At 40.4% G+C, this 19,244-nt stretch overlaps 1 protein-coding gene across 1 annotated transcript in view; it reads right to left on the bottom strand.

Annotated features, from left to right (window-relative positions):
• The window catches only part of LOC126355490 (uncharacterized), an 89,577-nt gene that overhangs the window by 60,211 nt on the left and 10,122 nt on the right, over positions 1 to 19,244 (bottom strand). Inside the window, exons 2-4 of the mRNA XM_050005807.1 lie at positions 10,359 to 10,663; positions 8,504 to 8,703; positions 7,766 to 7,945 (exon numbers count right to left, since the gene is read on the bottom strand). Of these exons, the coding sequence (XP_049861764.1) occupies positions 7,766 to 7,945; positions 8,504 to 8,703; positions 10,359 to 10,663 (685 nt within the window). The remainder of the gene's footprint in view (positions 1 to 7,765; positions 7,946 to 8,503; positions 8,704 to 10,358; positions 10,664 to 19,244) is intronic.

Below are 19,244 nucleotides of genomic sequence, written 5' to 3'. Positions count from 1 at the left end.
AGAAGAGAATAGAAGCTTTTGATATGTGGTGCTACAGAAGAATGTTGAAGATTAGGTGGGTAAATCATATAACTAATGAGGAGGTACTGAATAGTATTGGGGAGAAGAGAAGTTTGTGACACAACTTGACTAGAAGAAGGGATCGGTTGGTAGGACATATTCTGAGGCATCAAGGGATCACCAATTTAGTATTGAAGGGGAGCGTGGAGTGTAAAAATCGTAGATGGAGACCAAGAGATGAATGCACCAAGCAGATTCAGAAGGATGTAGGTTGCAGTACGTACTGGGAGATGAAGAAGCTTGCACAGGATAGATTAGCATAGAGAGCTGCATCAAACCAGTCTCAGGACTGAAGACCACAACAACAACAAGAGCAATAAACAAAGTTCGAGGGAAAATCGTTTATAAAATGTAGTAAAACGTTCATGACCTAGAGAACGGCACAATATAATATTTTGGGTGGCATTACACGTATTTGAAACTAGTTAAGTTATACTATACACGTAACGTGCAATATTTTTTATTGCTTGCAAATTATTATTAACATTTTTCGGCCATAATTAATTAATTATTATAGATATTAAGATTTTGAGCAGCACAATTTGAAGATCGCTATAGATTATGTCTAAAAACCGTGCTTTATGTAGTTCTATGTTAAAACTTTGCGACACAGGTCTAAACAAACAATCTTGCGCGAAGTGGCGAAATTTTGCAAAAGCTAAAAATTGATTTACGGGCGATAGAATAATCCTAGAAATTAATGTAAAGTAGTAAATAAGATGTACTTTTTAGCGCTTTTCCGATGATGTTCTTATTTCTGTCGAGGGATGTATGTATCAAAATTTGTGACCTTAACTGGTGAGATTGGTACTTAGATAACCAAGGGGGTTGACGTCCGAGCCTATATAAGCGAGCGGCCATCTTGGCCAGGGGTCAGTTGTTGGTCAGTCGTTTTGGAGTGTGGGAGGCGAGCAAGCCCCACTTGAGGGTAGCCCGTGTGATCGTTTGAGAATTCTTTTTCGCGACGATTTATTGTTCAATAGTGCAAGTGTGCAAGCACTTATTTGGTGAACTGGAAGTGCTACGATTGTTTCTGTGAGTACGATTTACGAGGTATACATCGTCGTAAGTGATCATGTGGCGTACTGTGATTCCACGCCAAAACTGTTAGAACAAAGACTGTGGGACTTGTGGTTCTGTTCGAATTATTTGAATAATTTTAGTTTATAGCAGCCTACATTACTGCTATTAGGGGCTCAGAGTCAAAATTATTATTAAAGTAAAACTGTCTCAGCAGTGCTAATTTCATTATGTGAAAGAAATGGACAATGCTAATAAATAATGATTGAGCTGTGTCGTTAAAAACTGATTTTAGTATAATAATCGCCTAATTCTTGTTCCCTAGCATAAACTATACTTATATCTGAGTCAATAATGAATTCAAAAACTATAAAAAAAATGCGTGGGTGTGGAAGTGTACTAATGCACCAAGTGTGGAAATCATTCCCTGAGACTTAAGTGAGAGCCAAAATTTGCAATAACATTTTTAACCAACATTTGTATATGCACATTCGTGTGAACTCTTCAACCGCACTTCTTCTTTATTTTACCACCCCGTCACACTGTCATTTCAAGTTGATGTCCAATCTTAATTGACCATAGGTGTAGGTGAATCCCACTTCCCTCAATTACACATCCACTCTCTTAGCCAGTCGGACAATAAAGGATTTTCCTCTACGTAAAATAAACACGCAAAGGAATGACAAGAAAGCAAACTCCGTTGTATTTAGGTTTATTCCTGTTTCAAAATTTTGTTTAAATAGCACCTAGGTCTGAGAACAGATTTAATGACGGCGGTAACACATAAATGTTTTATGTGGCAAGTAGGAGCCATATTTTGAGGCAGCTCTCGCGGGGAGTTATGCCCCTGCTGATTCAGATTTCACAGCACACTGATCCGTGCGCAGAATCTTGTAGGTATGTCAGCGTGAATCACCAGTAAAGGCAGAAACGGTATCTAAGGGCGTATACGAGGACAAGGAAAAAAAATCCCGGATTTTTTCGGGATCTCCCAGTTAAAAACGTACTTTTCCTCACGTAAAAATAAACTTCTTCCAAGGTTATTACACCCTTTTTCCTTGATAAGTGACAGTGTGTTTTCCCTCGGAGCTATCAAAACATCAATCCTTTGAATGGTTAAGGTTTTATACACCAGCGAGAACTTCCCGGCACCTTAGAAAACGAAACAAGGCAAGGGGAAAAAAAGAAACGCTTTTTGAAATGATCTTTTAATGTGCAGCAACATGTACGCTACATGTTTTTTTTATTAAGAAAGTATATATTCGGATTCCACCAAACACAGCACGTTAGTTTCCGAAGTATTGAAACAGAGATAGCAATGCGCCATTGTAACCAATCATGGGTCATATTACCTGATCTCGCCAGCCAATTACAGCAGATATTCAGAGAATAGGAGACGTTATGTATTCAGCGAATAACAACATCACTGTTAAGTAGCGTGCACGCACAAACAGGAAAAGTTAATGGTTTAAATTATACATTGTGCAGCTAGAAGAAAAGTTAAGTTTTCACATATAGTACTGGTCTTGAAGAATAATAAGCTACAAGAAAAGATAAGCTTTCACGTATAACATTGGTCTTTTTAGCATGTGTTAGACTTTCAGATACATCACACAAATGTACGAGTAAAATTTTAAAAAGTGGCGTTAGTGTCTGGTCTTCTGTGGCCGAAATTATTCCAAGTGGCTGCACTAGAAATTTTTTTAAGTTTAAAATGAGACTCAAAGGCTGTCTGATTTACGAAATTCATTGCACATTCTCACACGTAACATAGTTCACCTTGCGTAAAGGAAACGTTTCTTTGAAAATAACACTTTTTGAAAAACCATTCACAGTACTTTCCCGCGACCTCTTAGACATGGGTTCGTTTAAGCAGCTGCCACAGAGCCAAAAAACAGGCGTTAATGTGACGTAAACATAATAGTATTAACATGTCTTACATTACGTCATAAAAGAAATAAGACATCAAAGGTTACTCTAAGGGCATAGGAATTTCATAAAACATACTGAAATGCATAATTCGGCTTATAGGACACATTCACATGTCCAGATTGACAATGAAGTAGGTACCAACCTGATATTAAGCTGTTCAGTGCGCTACTCTGGAAGCAAATTTTCTTGATGTACCAGTACTGTATTGTCTCAGGTTTGATTCTTTGTTTCGACACAATGCGACACGGGCCACAAGATGAAAATGTGCACTTGAAATTCAGTGAACAGTTGAAACAAGTTAATACTGTGGAATCAAATACTTCGTTTCTTATAAACTGACTGCATCTGTGCAAAACATCAATAAAAGCCACATTTATTTATCAGATAGACAAAGATAACTTCATTTTTGTGCAAGGCGATTAATGCTTGACTACAAAAAACATGGAAATAAAATATAATCAGAAAACTGGAACTTATAACAGCCTTCCGTAATTATATGCATGTATTTTAATTCACTTGATTGCTACCGACCACAGAAATCTGTTTTGTTTTCATTTGACGGGTGAACTGTAAACGAAGAGGAAATCAGGAAACATCAAAATGACTAAACGTGAACGAGGGTCACTATCCCCCTCCCACTAAAACCCTGGGTACTCTGCGCATGCGAAAATGTGGCAGCTTGCGGTCGCCAGAAAAAAATGTGCTTTTTGCTACTGCTACAGAAGACATCAAGTAGTCAGAAAGGGGAGAGGGCAATGTTCGTAAGCCAGTCAACTGCGCACGCGTATGAGCCCTCTCAAAACGAACTTGATGTAAACAATTGTGACGTCACGCTCATTGGAAGAAGTTTGCTGTTGTGAAGTATTCCATAGTCTTCGTCCTAAAGCCTTTGACACATTTTGGTGTTTATGAGTTCTTACCAGTCAAAATTATAAAAAATTAACTGTAGGCTAAAACAGTGAAAAATTCCCGGAGATCTAGAAAATGTCTGAGTTTTTCCCGGTTTTCTCCGGGATAAAATAATTCCCCGGTTTTTCCCGTATTTCCCGTTTGTGCCGGAGCGTGTACATCCTGTATCTGCATCGGGAGAGGTGTACTTTGTTAGAGTGCTATTAAGAGTAGACGTGTACTCGGGGAGTAAAAAGGTTAATCCTTGCTAGTAATGTGTCCGTCAGCAGCCACAATTGCTGGCTCTCAGAACAGTGACGCGGCTGCATTTTGGTGAGTTTGGGTTATTGTTGTTGGGCTTGCATGGGTTTAGGGAACACAACCCTCAGCTGCCCGATACAGGTTACGTAAAGGAGCGAAAATAAACGTTCTTTAGTCTGCTCCTCACCCTCCACATTTGCACCAAATACTCAGTTCTTGAGGATTGGATTGGATTCTCGCCCTGCACATTTAATCCTTTTATGTGACCATCGTTGTTCTCAGTGTTTATGGTCGCACCTGGACAGTACATTTACAAATTGCGAACATCCTGACGAGTACATATCCAACAGGTGTTCATGACTTGAGGACATATACAACAATCAGGATGTATCCTCTACTTTAAGGAATAATGCTCATATTACTGGTTTTTCCTATGCCAACATTTCCTCAGTTTGCATATAACATTACCAGATGCTGTAGACTATGGAAACTTGACAGACACTTGGGAGGGGATCAGGGAGACCCATCATAAAACCACAGCCTCTACAACCTTAGACGTTATCACTGAGTAAGGCTAACTTCTCACTCGTCGGGTCGGTCACTGTTTTCAGCGGCCTGTAATTGAGAACAATCCGACCAAAGTTCCGACGGTTGCTACCACAGCTACGTCAGTTACTGCAGTACTAGGCTGGGTATCTGCTATATCTGTTTATTTACGTATTTTTTTATTTAACCAGACCTGATTTGGGTCGTCTGGCCATGACTTACATTAGACCAAAGTTTCACAATACCTTTTTTAAGTCATATTTACCTGAGGAATAACAATTTTTATATGACAAGCAGTATTAAAGTAGTTTGAATGCCTGTAGCAACGATGGGAGTAAATAATACATACTATTAACTAATGAAACTGTTGCTGACAGTTTTTTTGCTACTACTCTATCTGCCGTCATTAATATTGGTAGTAGAGATAATAATGACAACAATAAAAATTATAGTAGTAGGTAAAAAATAATTTATAGGTATACAAAACAGATGTTTTCTGATGTAGCGAGCTCTGGGGATAGGAAATGTAAGGTGACTACACCAACAAAGAATACTGGAAAGATCTGGTTGGTTGAAACAATAGTGTACAATGAAGGGTAACGAGTGACAACAGGGACAGTTGCGGTCGTTATTGTTGCTTTATTGGATATGCCATTAACAGTGTTCTGAAGCTCTAATGTAAGTTCATTACAAAGATAGGTGCCTGCTACTGAGAAGGACTTCGACAAGCCGTCTGGCCGATGGTGTAGGACAGAGAGAATTTTGTGCTGATAGGAACGGGGGTGTCTGCATCTGGTGATACAAGAGCGTTAAGGTCGAGGAGATGAACGAGTAACAGTGTACATTGATGACACAGTAGAGAAGACAGAGGGTGTGGAAACCGCTGTGCTTGTGTGCACGCAGCCGGGATAGCTGTGCATATGATGGTGAAACGTGATTACAAAATTCTAACATAACAACAATAACGAACACAGGCATTCATAATCAATCCGAGCCGCACGGAGCTTTCCTGAGAAAGATATTGCAGGATAATCAATAACTGTAATCAATAACTGAAAGTATAAGTGTTTGCCCCAGTTTGTTTTCCAGGTCAAGAGGAAAGAGCTTTTTATATTTTTGTATGGCATGGAAAAGTGCTTATACCTTCTTGCACACTGCAGCTACGCGATCGTTCCTATTTAGATCTCCATCTTTCATTAGTCCTAGACACTTCGCTGAGAGAGATAAACTGATATGTGACCCATGGTAGGAATTCTCTATATATTGGGTTAATGGACTTAGAATGAGCAACTAGTGCCGTTTACATTTTGTACGGCTTGTCATTTGATTCTGTAATCTGTACCCATTTTGACAATGCTTATAGGTCGATACTGAGATCATCAATAGCTTTTTTCAGGATTATTGGCTTTTGACTTAAATTCAACTGCAGGCCATCAGCGTACGTGTAGTATTTGCAGTAGGGCACAGCTGATGAGGCTTTGTTGACATACTGGTATAATGAAAAACCGAGCGAGGTGGCGCAGTGGTTAGACACTGGACTCGCATTCGGGAGGACGACGGTTCAATCCCGCGTCCGGCCATCCTGATTTAGGTTTTCCGTGATTTCCCTAAATCACTTCAGGCAAATGCCGGGATGGTTCCTCTGAAAGGGCACGGCCGACTTCCTTCCCCATCCTTCCCTAATCCGATGAGACGGATGACCACGCTGCCTGGTCTCCTTCCCCAAACAACCAACCAACCTATAATGAAAAGAGTACTGGTCCTAATACCGAATCTTGAGGGACGCCTGATATTGCTTTCCTCCACAGTTACTGTTCTGACGTAACGACAAGCACCGACACGACGGTGAGGAACAGAAGAGCAGAGAGGGCTGTGAGGCGACATCAGCCAATAGCACGCTGACTAGGACGACGCCAAGACAGGGGCGCCATCTACACGAATATAAGCGTGGCGCCGCGTAGCCGCGGCCGGAGGAGAAGGCAAGATGCCTTACAAATGCTACAGCAGTGATTTATGAGGTGTTTTGTTTTGCTTGCATTGAATTTGTATACACCAAAGGACACTGACTATTTGCATGTCGCCATTTTTGTGAATGTGCAAAGCTAAGTATTGTCAGTTTAATTTATTGTAATATGATTTGCTTCAAATGTTGTCTAGCGATCTTAGAAAACAGCTTCCTAGGCACCCTATATTAGACGAGTGGGCAAGATACTGAAGTTACTTTATGGTGCAGGACATGGCCCTTTGCTAGCGAGACATAAGGCATGAGCTAAACCATTGAACTCCACTTTTCAGGAAATTTTGGCTGTTTAGTTTGCCAAGTAAAATGTCGAAGTTGAAGGTATCAGTGATTTTATAGAATTCTAATAAGCATATGATAGTCGGACCTTGTACATTCTTGCAAGCTTCTGGTCATCTTCTGTGTTTAATCTGATTGGTATTCGTCTAGTGGATTGTATGTAGTTAGGTGTTGTATTAGCGGGCCGTGGAGAAAAATAAAGGAGCGAATCGACTATGTAGTGGAAAGCCTCAGAGCGTATATTATTGCTGAATTTATAAAATGTAGTTCTTCTTTAATGTCTGCACCGTGTTATTGCTTGAAAATGGGACTAAATTCCTTGTGCAACTGTAAACAAGTGCCTGAAAACAAAACACGGGTACTGATACGATTAAAATTTTTTAAAACTGTGGCTGCCTCTGCTTTACTGAATAGAAACGAGTCCTGGGTCAATAAAAGGACGTAAAATAGAAGGGACGAAATTAAGAAAAGTGATATTAGAAATGAAATAACATCTATCGATTACATAGCAGAATGAATACTTCAGCGTGGTGTGTAGTTAAAGATTACCTCTCATAGTCATTAGATACAAAAATATAAAGAGAGAAAAGGTAGAGGAAATACTTGGAAAATACATGTTTTGGCAAGAAGCAGATGTATAACTCTTGAAGTGCACGAGAAGACTATTAGTCAGCAAGCGGGTATCTTAATTTTATAAGTTTCTCAAGCAGAAATAGAAGGTTATTTTAAAAAATAATTTCTTTCCCAAAAAATACTCACCCACAAATAGTTGTAATACGAGTTGCATGCTGCGTTCTTGATAAATAAGGAGATCATGGGCTCATCAGACAACAGGTCGAAGACGACTATTTTGGGTTCACACACTTGTTTGGGTGTCGTTGTGACGTCCAAAACACCGTTGTCGAGGACGAATAGCACAGAATCATCCGACCATATTTTCTGAAACAAACGGTCAGTGAGTCGTTGATTACTGCGTTAGGAAAAGGTTATTCACTCTGCAGCTTAGCATGTCTGGTCCTTACATGGTATGTTGTGTACTGTTTACTATGTAAGTAACCCTAACAAAAGTGAGAGAAGAAACAATGAGACGAAGAGTTTTCGTAAGTTACCGACTGAAATTAAAATAGCGAGAATGAGAGACAGTTCTGAAAGGAATGCGATCCTCTAGTTACAATGAGGACAATTTTTAAAAAAATTGTTATTTTGAGGTAAAATACAATCGAATTCAATTACACTGCTACATTTTCATTTAAAAAATTTTGCGCTCTGAGCTAAATGCTAACAAGATAGGGTAGAAGCACTAGAAACAATGAATACAAGTTATTTTCTCCGAAAAGGAAATTAATAAAAGTCAGACAGTATGCGTAATGAAGGAAAAACCTGGGGGATCGAAGAAAAGGATAAAGAGTACAAGATGTGGGTCAAAACGCGAGGAACAGTTCAGCACAGAGATTGCGTGCCTCTGGAGTAAGAATGTACATGGCACAGGAGACTCACCGTCGTTCTGACGACGTTCACCAGCTGGGTGTAGCAGTTCGTGACGGAGTCCTCCGTGGTGTGGTGCATTTCCAGGTTGGGGTAGGGCTTCAGGCGCGGACTCTGCTCTCCGTCGTAGGGTATGGTGCTCAGCGTCACCGGGATGCCGCGACGGACGTTAGGCGTCGTGACAAAGATGCGGTTACGCTCGTGATTGTCCACTGCGACATAACGAACATAGGCAGATCATTGTGTTTTATAACCGGGCATGTAAATAGGCAGGAGGTTGACTGCATGAACAGCATGACCATAGGGGTGCCATACGATATTTAATCCATCAGTTGCAGAGTACTTGCTGTAGTAGTTCTGTCCTACTACCTGCTTGTGTTTCTACCTTCATATTTAACTCTCATTACCTGCAGATTGCTTTTCTTTGGCGTACATTAATTATATGAACTGTGTTAGTCTGAATCAGTTTATACAGGAATGTTAACACACATATTGAAAAATCATGTACTTCGAAACCACAAACATGTGTATTAGCAACATACAACAATACTATGGGATAATTTTAAAAAGGTATTGACCGTATCATTGCAGTTTGTAATCGATGATGTGTTTAAACTTTCACAAATGTGAACATCTACTTCTTTCACCGGTAGTATTGTCAGATCTGATTGCTCCAATAAAATAACGTAAATTTCCCATCTCGATTTTTTACTCAGCAGCATAATGAGCTTCAATACACGTGAGAACAAATTCACAACTGCGTTTTGATAGATTCGAAAGTAAATATGTTCTCTAACCGTGATGTTTGGTTTCACGTGGAAAATTACTTCCGACGTAAGTCTTGAGGACAATACCTTTGCGTTCACTTAGCTTTTTCCTGTAAGTCAGAGCTTCACTGACATTTCATCTCAATGATACCTTATACACACGTATACTAGATAAGAATCCGATTGAGGTTGCTGTCACAATGAAACTACCATACTTGCCACATGCATTAATAATTTGGAAGGCACCGAAGTGTAGGTTGTTCATCACATTTGGTGCTGTTGCACACCGAGAAAGACTTTATTGGAACAGTCTTTGTCGTTGTAGTCCATACGAGATACGTGGCGGGCTGTGACACTTGCCTTGCAAACAGACTTACAACTGAGGAGAAGCTTAGATCTGTCTTCAAGCATTTTGCATATCAGGTTCGTCAACATTTTCGTGACGGTCTTCTGTGACCCAAATAAACCGCTGACCATTCAGCTATCCGTCCTGGTTCCTACACACTAGAGCAAAATTCCACAAAGGGTCCGACGAATGTTTTAAGCAATCCTTTTTCTTGAGTGATTGCATTTTTCATGTATCTGACCAATGAAGTGAAGTTTACCATTTATTTCGCGTACAGCTGTGCTGATTTCATTATTTAAATTGATATCCCCACACGTTGTTACTCACAGGTACAGAGATAAGGTGACAGCTACCTATGGTGACTCACTGGTATTTTGTGCAACATATACATGTTTGAGTCCAACATAACATAATATGCTAAATAACGCATCTCCCATAATACGAGAGGCAACCTTAGATGCCTGTTTCACCAGTAAATGTAACAATTACGTCCACTTCACATGGGTTATCTTTCTGTAGTTTTCATATAAACCGTAATCAAATTCCTAAACTTATTTGGCAAATCCCACAGTCGTCAAAAATCTATCTCCTTCCACTTGTTCCCTTACTATCCTACTTTTTGTAGAAATTAGCACAGTTTAATTACTGATATTATTGTCTTTGGGTGACCTGCTTGGACATGATCAGCATCAAGCGATAATAAATATGTAGTAATAACAAATACGATAAATGTATTTCTAATTAGGATTCTTACATGTTAGGTCGTATCCCAAAACCTGTTTTGGGTCGTAGCGTCCGGTGGCCTTCATTTCCTTTTCCAACGTCCCATCGTCTCCGAAGTCGAATTCGAGCTCTTTGGCGGCCTTGATGGTGACCAGCAGCGGCTCCTCGGAGGCGCCCTTGCTCCTCGTCCCTGGGGGCGCCTTGCCGGCCCTGTGGGCCGCTCTGACCCGACCTCCGTGCCTCGAGGCGTGGCCTGGCCTGTGGAGAGCCTCACCAGCCGCCACCACCAGCAGCACCAGCAACGCGAGCGTCGACACGCCAGGTCCCATCTCGTAACTGTCTGTGAATATTTTGTAAATCGCTTTCAGTTCCCCATCAAAATTAACGAGCTATAAAGATCACTGCAGATGTGACAAATTGGCTTAGTCCTCAGAGCGTGCGTAGAATATCTAGTGTCGACTTTAGTTACTGCGTTAAGCTCTAGGCTATTCGTTCATTCCAGTCCTCATTATAGATCAGATGAAGCAGTCTCGAAAAATGTTCCTTTAACAAGTTCTAGCAATAGTATTGAGTAAATATATCATCTTATGTTATAGCTTGCAATGTGGCATATTTTCTGTCGTATACAAGTTATTTTTCACGTTATTGGCTTTCACACCATTTGACCGACGTAGTTTTTTTATGGAACTACAATATTTTCGAAGTAATTACAAATAGCCCGCAACGTAAGCTTTTACGTCATAACATAAGTGAAACTTGATCGAACAGTAATAAGATGCTGGCTCATCACTCTACTATCCCGCCGTCAGGAGAAAACGTACCACAACTGCACTAAATGTAACAATACACGTTATCACGTAATCCGAATATTATTCGTATGCTTATTAATATGGTACAAAATCACGTGTTCAAAGTTTTGATCTTTACCGTTAACAAAGAGAGATTGTGGCGAAACGATAGTACCTGTCTCATCGCAGAAATCATATCTTAGACAGTTGTCGATGTTTCATTGTTCTATTGGTTTCATTTCCCTCTTCGGCAAAAGGGCGCAGGTGCTAAATGTAGCTTCCTACACGTCAGTTTTTGTTAGAGACTTTCATTAAGTCTCTTGATCGGGGCGTTGGGAGAAGGGGGGGGGGGGGGGGGGAACATTCGTGCGATAGGTACCACATAGATCGTCTTTCAATAACAGCGGCAGAATATCTGTTGCGAATTGCAGATTCGTTAATAAAACAGCGACCAATTATGTCATTTCTGGAAGCCCCCACCACACCTTTCCAGACCGAGGTCGTTGTTTACCCTCTTCTCTCGGCCTACGTGTGTTACGAACAGAACAGTATAGCGTATATTTGTCAAGCTTCGTAAAAAAAAGATAAAATGTCGAGAAACAGTTAGTAGTTTTCGCAGTCACCAATCGGCCATTGAGCGAAAATGTGGAAAGCATGAAATTCAGTGCGTTATACTGTGGTGATCGTAGAACACCTCTTTGATTCTACTCGCACACTCAAGCTAGCCCTTAGTATCATGTGGGTTAACCAAAAGTTAAGTGGCATTTGTCTCGTCGGTTCTTCTTCGTAGTAAGCGTAATTTATTCTAGACACAACCGCCTACTTGAGATTTTTACAGTGTATTCAAAGCCAGATCGTGAGGGCTTAGCTGGATCAGGATACATTTCTATAGCTGACGACACTGCTGCACGAAGAGCTTGGCGACATTCGCTATAAACGGGAAACATATCCGCTTTTTCAACTATTGTAACGTTGTGGAAGTCTGAATAGCTCGATATGCAAATTGTCTGATCACAACAAGAACATAGCACTGACTGACAGGATTGATGCTCACAAATGAATATAGGAACCACGTATGATTTAGGTTTCTACTTACATTTTACTCAGTAAAAGTTTATACGACATCTTCTACTATTTGACAGTGTTTTGCGACAGTGCCATCTCTATTTGATCAAATTCTACAGATGTTTGTCGTCGAAGTTCTGTTTGACGTCTCTTCCTGTATTCACGAATCAAATTTCTTGTTTCATTAGAAAAGTCGGGTAATAATTTAGCAGTCCCATCGTGGTTCAACAGCAAAGTTAGGAAATTATTGCGAAAGCAAAGAAAGCTTCACTTCAAATTTGAACACAGCCGAAATCTCTCAGACATACAGAAGCTAACCGATGTGAAAGTTCGCGTAAGGAGGGCAATGCGTGAAGTGTTCAGTGAATTCAAATGTAAAATTCTATGTACCGACTTGACAGAAAATCCTAGAAAGTTCGGGTCTTACGCTAAATCATTAAGTGGATCGAAACAATACATCCATACAGTCTGGGATGATAATGGCATTGAAACAGAGGGTGACACGCGTAAAGCTGAAACTAAACACCTATTTCCAAAGCTGTTTCACAGAGGAAGACCGCAACGCAGTTCCTTCTCTAAATCCTCGCACGAACTATAAAATGACTGACATCGAAATAAGTGTCCCAGGAATATAAAAGCAACTGAAATCACTCAACAGAGGAAAGTCCACTGGACGTGACGGGATACCAATTCCATTCTACACAGAGTACGAGAAAGAACTTGCCCCCCTTCTAACGGCTGTGTACCGTACGTCTCTAGAGGAACGGAACGTTCCAAATGATTGGAAAAGAGGACTGGTAGTTCCAGTTTTCAAGAAGGGTCGTCGAGCAATGCGCAAAGCTATAGGCCTACATCACTAACATCGATCTGGTGTAGAATTTTAGAACATGATTTTTGCTTGCGTACCATGTCATTTCTGTAAACCCAGAATCTACTCTCTAGGAACCAGCATGGATTCCGGAAACAGCGATCGTGTGAGACGTAACTCGCCTTATTTGTTCATGACACTCAGAAAATATTACGTACAGGCTCCAACGTAAGTGCTATTTTCCTTGACTTCCGGAAGGCGTTCGATACAGCTCCGCACTGTCGCCTGATAAACAAAGTAAGAGCCTACGGAATATCAGACCAGCTGTGTAGCTGGATTGAAGGGATTTAGAAAACAGAACACAGTCTGTTGTTCTCAATGGAGACACGTCTACAGGCGTTAAAGTAACCTCTGGCGTGCCACCGGGTAGTGTTATGGAACCACTGCTTTTCACAATATATATAAATGACCTAGTAGATAGTGTCGGAAGTTCCGTGCGGCTTTTCATGGATAATGCTGTAGAATACAGAGAAGTTGTAGCATTAGAAAATTGCAGTGTAATGCGGGAAGATCTGTAGCGGTTAGGTACTTGGTGCAAAGAGTGGCAACTGACACTTAACATAGACAAATGCAATTTATTGCTAATACACAGAAATAATGATCCTTTATTTTATGGTTATATGATAGCGGAACAAACACTGGTAGCAGTTACTTCTGTAAAATATTTGGGAGTATGCGTATGGAACGATTTGAAGTGGAATGATCATATAAAATTAACTGGTGGTAAGTCGGGTGCGAGGTTGAGATTCATTGGGAGAGTCCTTAGAAAATGTAGTCCATCAACAAAGGACGTGGCTTACAAAAACACTCGTTCGACCTATACTTGAGTAGTGCTCATCAGCGTGGGATCCGTACCAGGTCGGTTAGACAGAGCAGATAGAGAAGATCCAAAGAAGAGCGGCGCGTTTCGTCACAGGGTTATTTGGTAAGCTTGATAGCGTTACGGAGATGTTTAGCAAAGTCAAGTGGCAGATTCTGCAAGACAGGCGCTCGCAGCCTATCCCCACTCAGTGTTTGAGAATGAGAACACATAGAGACTTACCACAAACTTCAAACATAATTTCAGACCTATTCGAAGCTTTATCAAGCTTTCATGTTTAACGTCAAATATTTAACACATTAACCCATTTCTAAAGTGCTGAGAAGTTTGATGCTCTTTTATAGAGGGGAAGTCTTTTTAAGGAATCAGTGGTTTTGCTAGTACTCACTATTTGGAAAAAGGCACTGAGGAGTAAAGATTCCCTACATACCACAAGGCTTGCAATGAAGACGCATTGAAGCATAATCCAGCATCACCTGGAGCGATTTCGGCCCAACTTGCTAGGTACATTAGTTTTTATTTGTATTGCCATAGGTGGGACGTAAAAATGCCCGAAAATACATCTTACAATTTACTTCCACTATGCGGTTTCCTTAGAGGACTGTTAAACGTATGTTATGCAATTTGTGCCTTCAAAAAAATGGCTCTGAGCACTATGGGACTCAACTGCTGTGGTCATTAGTCCCGTAGAACTTAGAACTACCTAAACCTAACTAACCTAAGGACATCACACACATCCATGCCCGAGGCAGGATTCGAACCTGCGACCGTAGGAGTCGCACGGTTCCGGACTGCGCGCCTAGAACCGCGAGACCACCGCGGCCGGATTTGTGCCTTCCTTTTGTCGTTTTGTGCGTCAACCAGATCGCAAGAATGAATACTGCGCGAGACAATAATTTTTTCATCGTGCCTCGTAATGTAAGATCAAGCAACACGACTGAACACCACAGGTAAGTTCAACATCCTCTCGGGAGTCATGCGGTGTAAAACGAAGAGACTCGGACATTATATATATGTGTAATACATGTCAGGAGAAGATGTAGAAATTATGCGTATCGAATCGAATTTAGCCAAACTTGGTAATGTTTTACTCACTACCTGCAAAGAGATTCTGTGGGTATATTTTGGTGAGGGTGATGGATAGAGAGGGGGTTAGGGTAGATAGAGAGTGAGACAGGGATGAGAGATACAGGGACGGGGGTGGGGGGGGGGTCAGGGGCAAATAGACGAAGACAGGAGGGAGGAGCAAATGGACTAATGGAAGACTGGAATAAATGTTGCAAAGTTTTGCTTCGACGCCCAAGATTGTTAAATCTCCACATGGAGAACAACTTTTGTTTAGGAGAAACTGTTCCGTGACGCTACCCAGCATTTCTAGACGCCCTGTTTTAGAATTCGTCGGTCCTGGGACTACGCGATTTCATCCACCTATCAGTGTCTACTAAGCAGGTGTGTCTCCTCCGCATGCTATGTACTACAGTGAATGGATAGTTATTCTACATAATAAAACATTAAGGATGATTTAACTCTTCAGGCTCTCCCGGCGAGATCTTGACATGTGGGATAATCGGGTCTACTGCCGAATGTTTGTGTCGCTCTGGCACAGTATTTCGGCCACGTAACTCGTTGCCTTCTTCAGGTGCTACCCGAGACTGCCGTATTGGAGGATCTGTCCAGTATTTATGCCCAGACGCTGGGTGCTCTATCTGCCGTCCGCGCCCGCCTGCACTGCCTGTAATGTGTTGTCTCTTCCCCAGTGTTCCCTCGGACGTCCGCGCCCGTCTTAGTCACCATCTGTGGCAGCTGTCTGTGTCCCGTCCTCCAATACGGCAGCCTCAGGTAGCATCTGAAGAAGGCAACGAGTTACGTGGCCGAAATATTGTGCCAGAGCGACACAAACATTCGGCAGTAGACTCGATTATTCCACATGTCATTAAGAATGATTCTCTCTGAGGTCTGCCTACTCGCTTTCAGGAGATACAGAGGACTCGCATATACCAAACAAATATTGTCTCTAACAGGAAGTGTTCCCAATGACTTGATAAATAACCTGCAAACCTTTGTTGCAGAGACTTTGAAAAATCGTGTATGTGTTCCTTTCTGCCTTCATATGTCTCTTGATTGCCCTCTCTCTCACTCACTCTAATTTGTTATTTAAATAACTTACGTGCTTAGGAAACTGCCATTTCATGCCTTGGGAATAAAAAAAGTTATTTCTTCTTCCTCTGAGGGAAGTAGGTAGTCAATAACGGGTACTTGTGGAAATAAGCACCTGTGTAAAGAAAAGAAGAAATAGTGGGTCAGTCTGAAGTCTTCCATGAACAATTAATTGTTTCACCACATTTCATACTGGAGCAAGCTAGTCACACTATTATCAATGTCGACGACTAGTATTCATTCTGTGTCAAATGTTATGCCATTAACCAGATCCAGCACAAAATGAAGTGCCACAATTTTACGCAAAAGGCTTCTTTGTCATCACTAATTCCTAGTTTTTACCACCGGCTTTTTAACACAGGTAACACTACAGGAAACTCGTCTCAAATAAGTACGTATCTCTTACATTAGATTATATTTGATTCAGTTTTCGTTCCATACACCCAAAAAAAAAGAGATGATTCTTGTGGGTGTGGAACATGTCAGAATGTACAACACACAAACACAAAACATTTGAATATAAATCGAGGGTAATCCCAAAATTAAGACCTCCCATTTTTTATAAGTACATAGACTAGTTTATTTCTACAATGGTTTACATTAGTTTACAGCTTGAACATTTAGATATTTTTCCACATGTTACCCTTTCTGTCGATGCATTTTTGTAGACGATGTGGCAGCTTTTATATGCCCATATCCTAACAGCTCGCCGCCATGCTGTTTACAAAGTTATGACTCTATTATTTCACCTCGTCATCGGTGCTGAATCGCTGTGACCACAATTAACGCTGACAGGTACTGTGAGACCCTGAAAAAACTCTAATGGGCAATTCAGAACCGGAGAAGAGGAATGTTGAGCAAGGGCGTACACATTCTCCATGACAACGCTCGCCCACATATCGCTCGGCAAACCGTTGCTCTCCTGCATCAGTTCCAGTGGAACATAATCCCCACCCACCCTATAGTCCTGAATTGGCGCCCAGTGACTCTCACCTGTTCCCTATGTTAGAAGAACAATTGGCCGGAAATGATTCAGCTCCGACAACGAGGTGAAAGAAGAGGTTCATAACTTTCTGAACTGCATGGCGGCGAGCTGGTATGACATGGGCATACAAAAACTGCAACAGCGTCTACAAAAATGCATCGACAGAAATGGTGATAAGTCGAAGAAAAACTAAATGTTCAAGCTGTAAACTGATATAAACCATTGTAGAAATAAACAGGTCTACGAACTTATAAAAATATAGAGATCTTAACTTAGGGATTACATTCGTCCTTAATGTGCAGATAATTTGTCACGCGATTGTCGAAATAGGTGAATACAGTGCGATAAACTGGGATATCTGATATTTACAGAATTAACACGCAGTTAGAATGAAACACTGTTATGCACTATTAATAGATTTATCATACACATAATACCTAATCTTGATTGTTGTGACCAAGTGCTGCCAAAACTGAAATCTAACAGACGTCTTTACTTAAGCTAGCTTAACAGTCCCTGTTAAGATATTCATATATAGAGCAGGAGGAGTTGCCTATTAAGAAATTTTTCAATCTCTGCTTAAACCGTGTTTCATCTGAAACCAAGTTTGTAATGGTTGCTGGCAATTTATTGAAAATGTGTGTTCCTGAATTTTGTACCCCTTTTTGGACCAAGGTAAGTGATTTTAGGTCTTTATGTAAATTTCTCTTATTCCTAGTATTGATACTATATACTGAGCTAGTGGTTGGAAACAGAGATGTATTACTCGCAACAAATTTCATTAAGGAATAAATATACTGAGAAGCAATGATCAGAATACAAAATTCCTTGAACAGCTTTGTACATGCCGTTCTTGAATTTACTCCACAAATAATTCTTATCACACGCTTTTGGAGCCTTAAAAATTTTTCTGTTTGATGAGTTGCCCCAGAATATAGCCTCATTTGACTTGGAATGAAAGTAAGCAAAGTATGCAAGTTTTTTTTTATATTTATATCTCCTACACCTGATATCGTTCTCACTGCAAATACACATTTGTTTAGATGCTTAAGCAATTCTGTGCTATGTCCTTCCCAATTGAATTTATTATTGAGTTGTAATCCCAGAAATTTAACACTGTCTACCTCTTCGATCTGCATGTCTTCACATGTTACACACACGCTGGAAGAAAATCTCTTACAGAATATGAACTGCATATAATGGGTGTTCTCAAAGCGTAACGGCAGTGAATTAGCTTTAAACCATTTATTAATATCAGTGAAAATTTGATTAGCAGCTATTTATAATTCTGTACTTGACTTGCTACTTATTGAAATGTTTGTATCTCCTGGAAACAAAACAAACTTAGCATCTGGCAATGTAACAGATGAGAGATCATTAATGTACGCAAGAAAAAGCAATGAACCCAAGATAGAACATTGAGGAACACCATATGTTATTAATTCCTAGTCAGATGAAAACTGATGGCTTACCTTACAGGTATTTAGCAACGACACCTTTAGTTTGCTGTTAAATAGCTAAAGATCTAAGCATTTTGCAGCATTGCTGGTGACACATTAATATTCTAATTTACTTCAGAGAATGCTGTGGCTCACACAGTCAAAGGCTTTTGACAGGTCACAGAAAATACCAGTAGCCTCTAATTTATTATCTAATGAATTAAGTACATTCTCACTGTAAGTGTATATAGCTTTCTCTATTTCAGAACCCCTGAAAATCCATGCTGTGACTTGGACAATATATTATTTGCAGACAGATGCTTAGGCAGAAACCTGAACACAACCTTTTCAAGTACTTTTGAGAAAGCCAACAAAAGTGAAATTCGTCCATAGTTTGATGGTATCGCTTTATCCCCCTTCATTTAAGGACGCTTAACTTCAACATATTTTAGCCAGTCTGCAAATGTTCTGTTTAAGAGGTTTGGAACACTACGTGCAATTGTTACCAAGGTCTCAGTTATTTTTAGAGCTACCTGTTGCTCTTGCTTTTTGGCCCCACCTGTCTGCCTTTACTATATCCTATACAGTTTTTATTTTACCGCCTGATGTAATTATCTTCTTCTCATGATAAAGTTACTTTGATGTCTGGATCACTTGCTTCTATATTCTACTGTATTTTTTGTAATACATTACAATTCTAACATCAGAGCTGTTCCTATATAGTAGATCACATCACAGATGATATCTTTATTCCTTGTGAAATCCACGGTTTATTTTTTGCCTTCTCTGTGATTT

This window comes from Schistocerca gregaria, chromosome 3 (assembly GCF_023897955.1).
Source record: "Schistocerca gregaria isolate iqSchGreg1 chromosome 3, iqSchGreg1.2, whole genome shotgun sequence".
Taxonomy (NCBI): Eukaryota; Metazoa; Arthropoda; class Insecta; order Orthoptera; family Acrididae; genus Schistocerca; species Schistocerca gregaria.
This window is presented reverse-complemented; position numbering and strand designations above follow the sequence as displayed.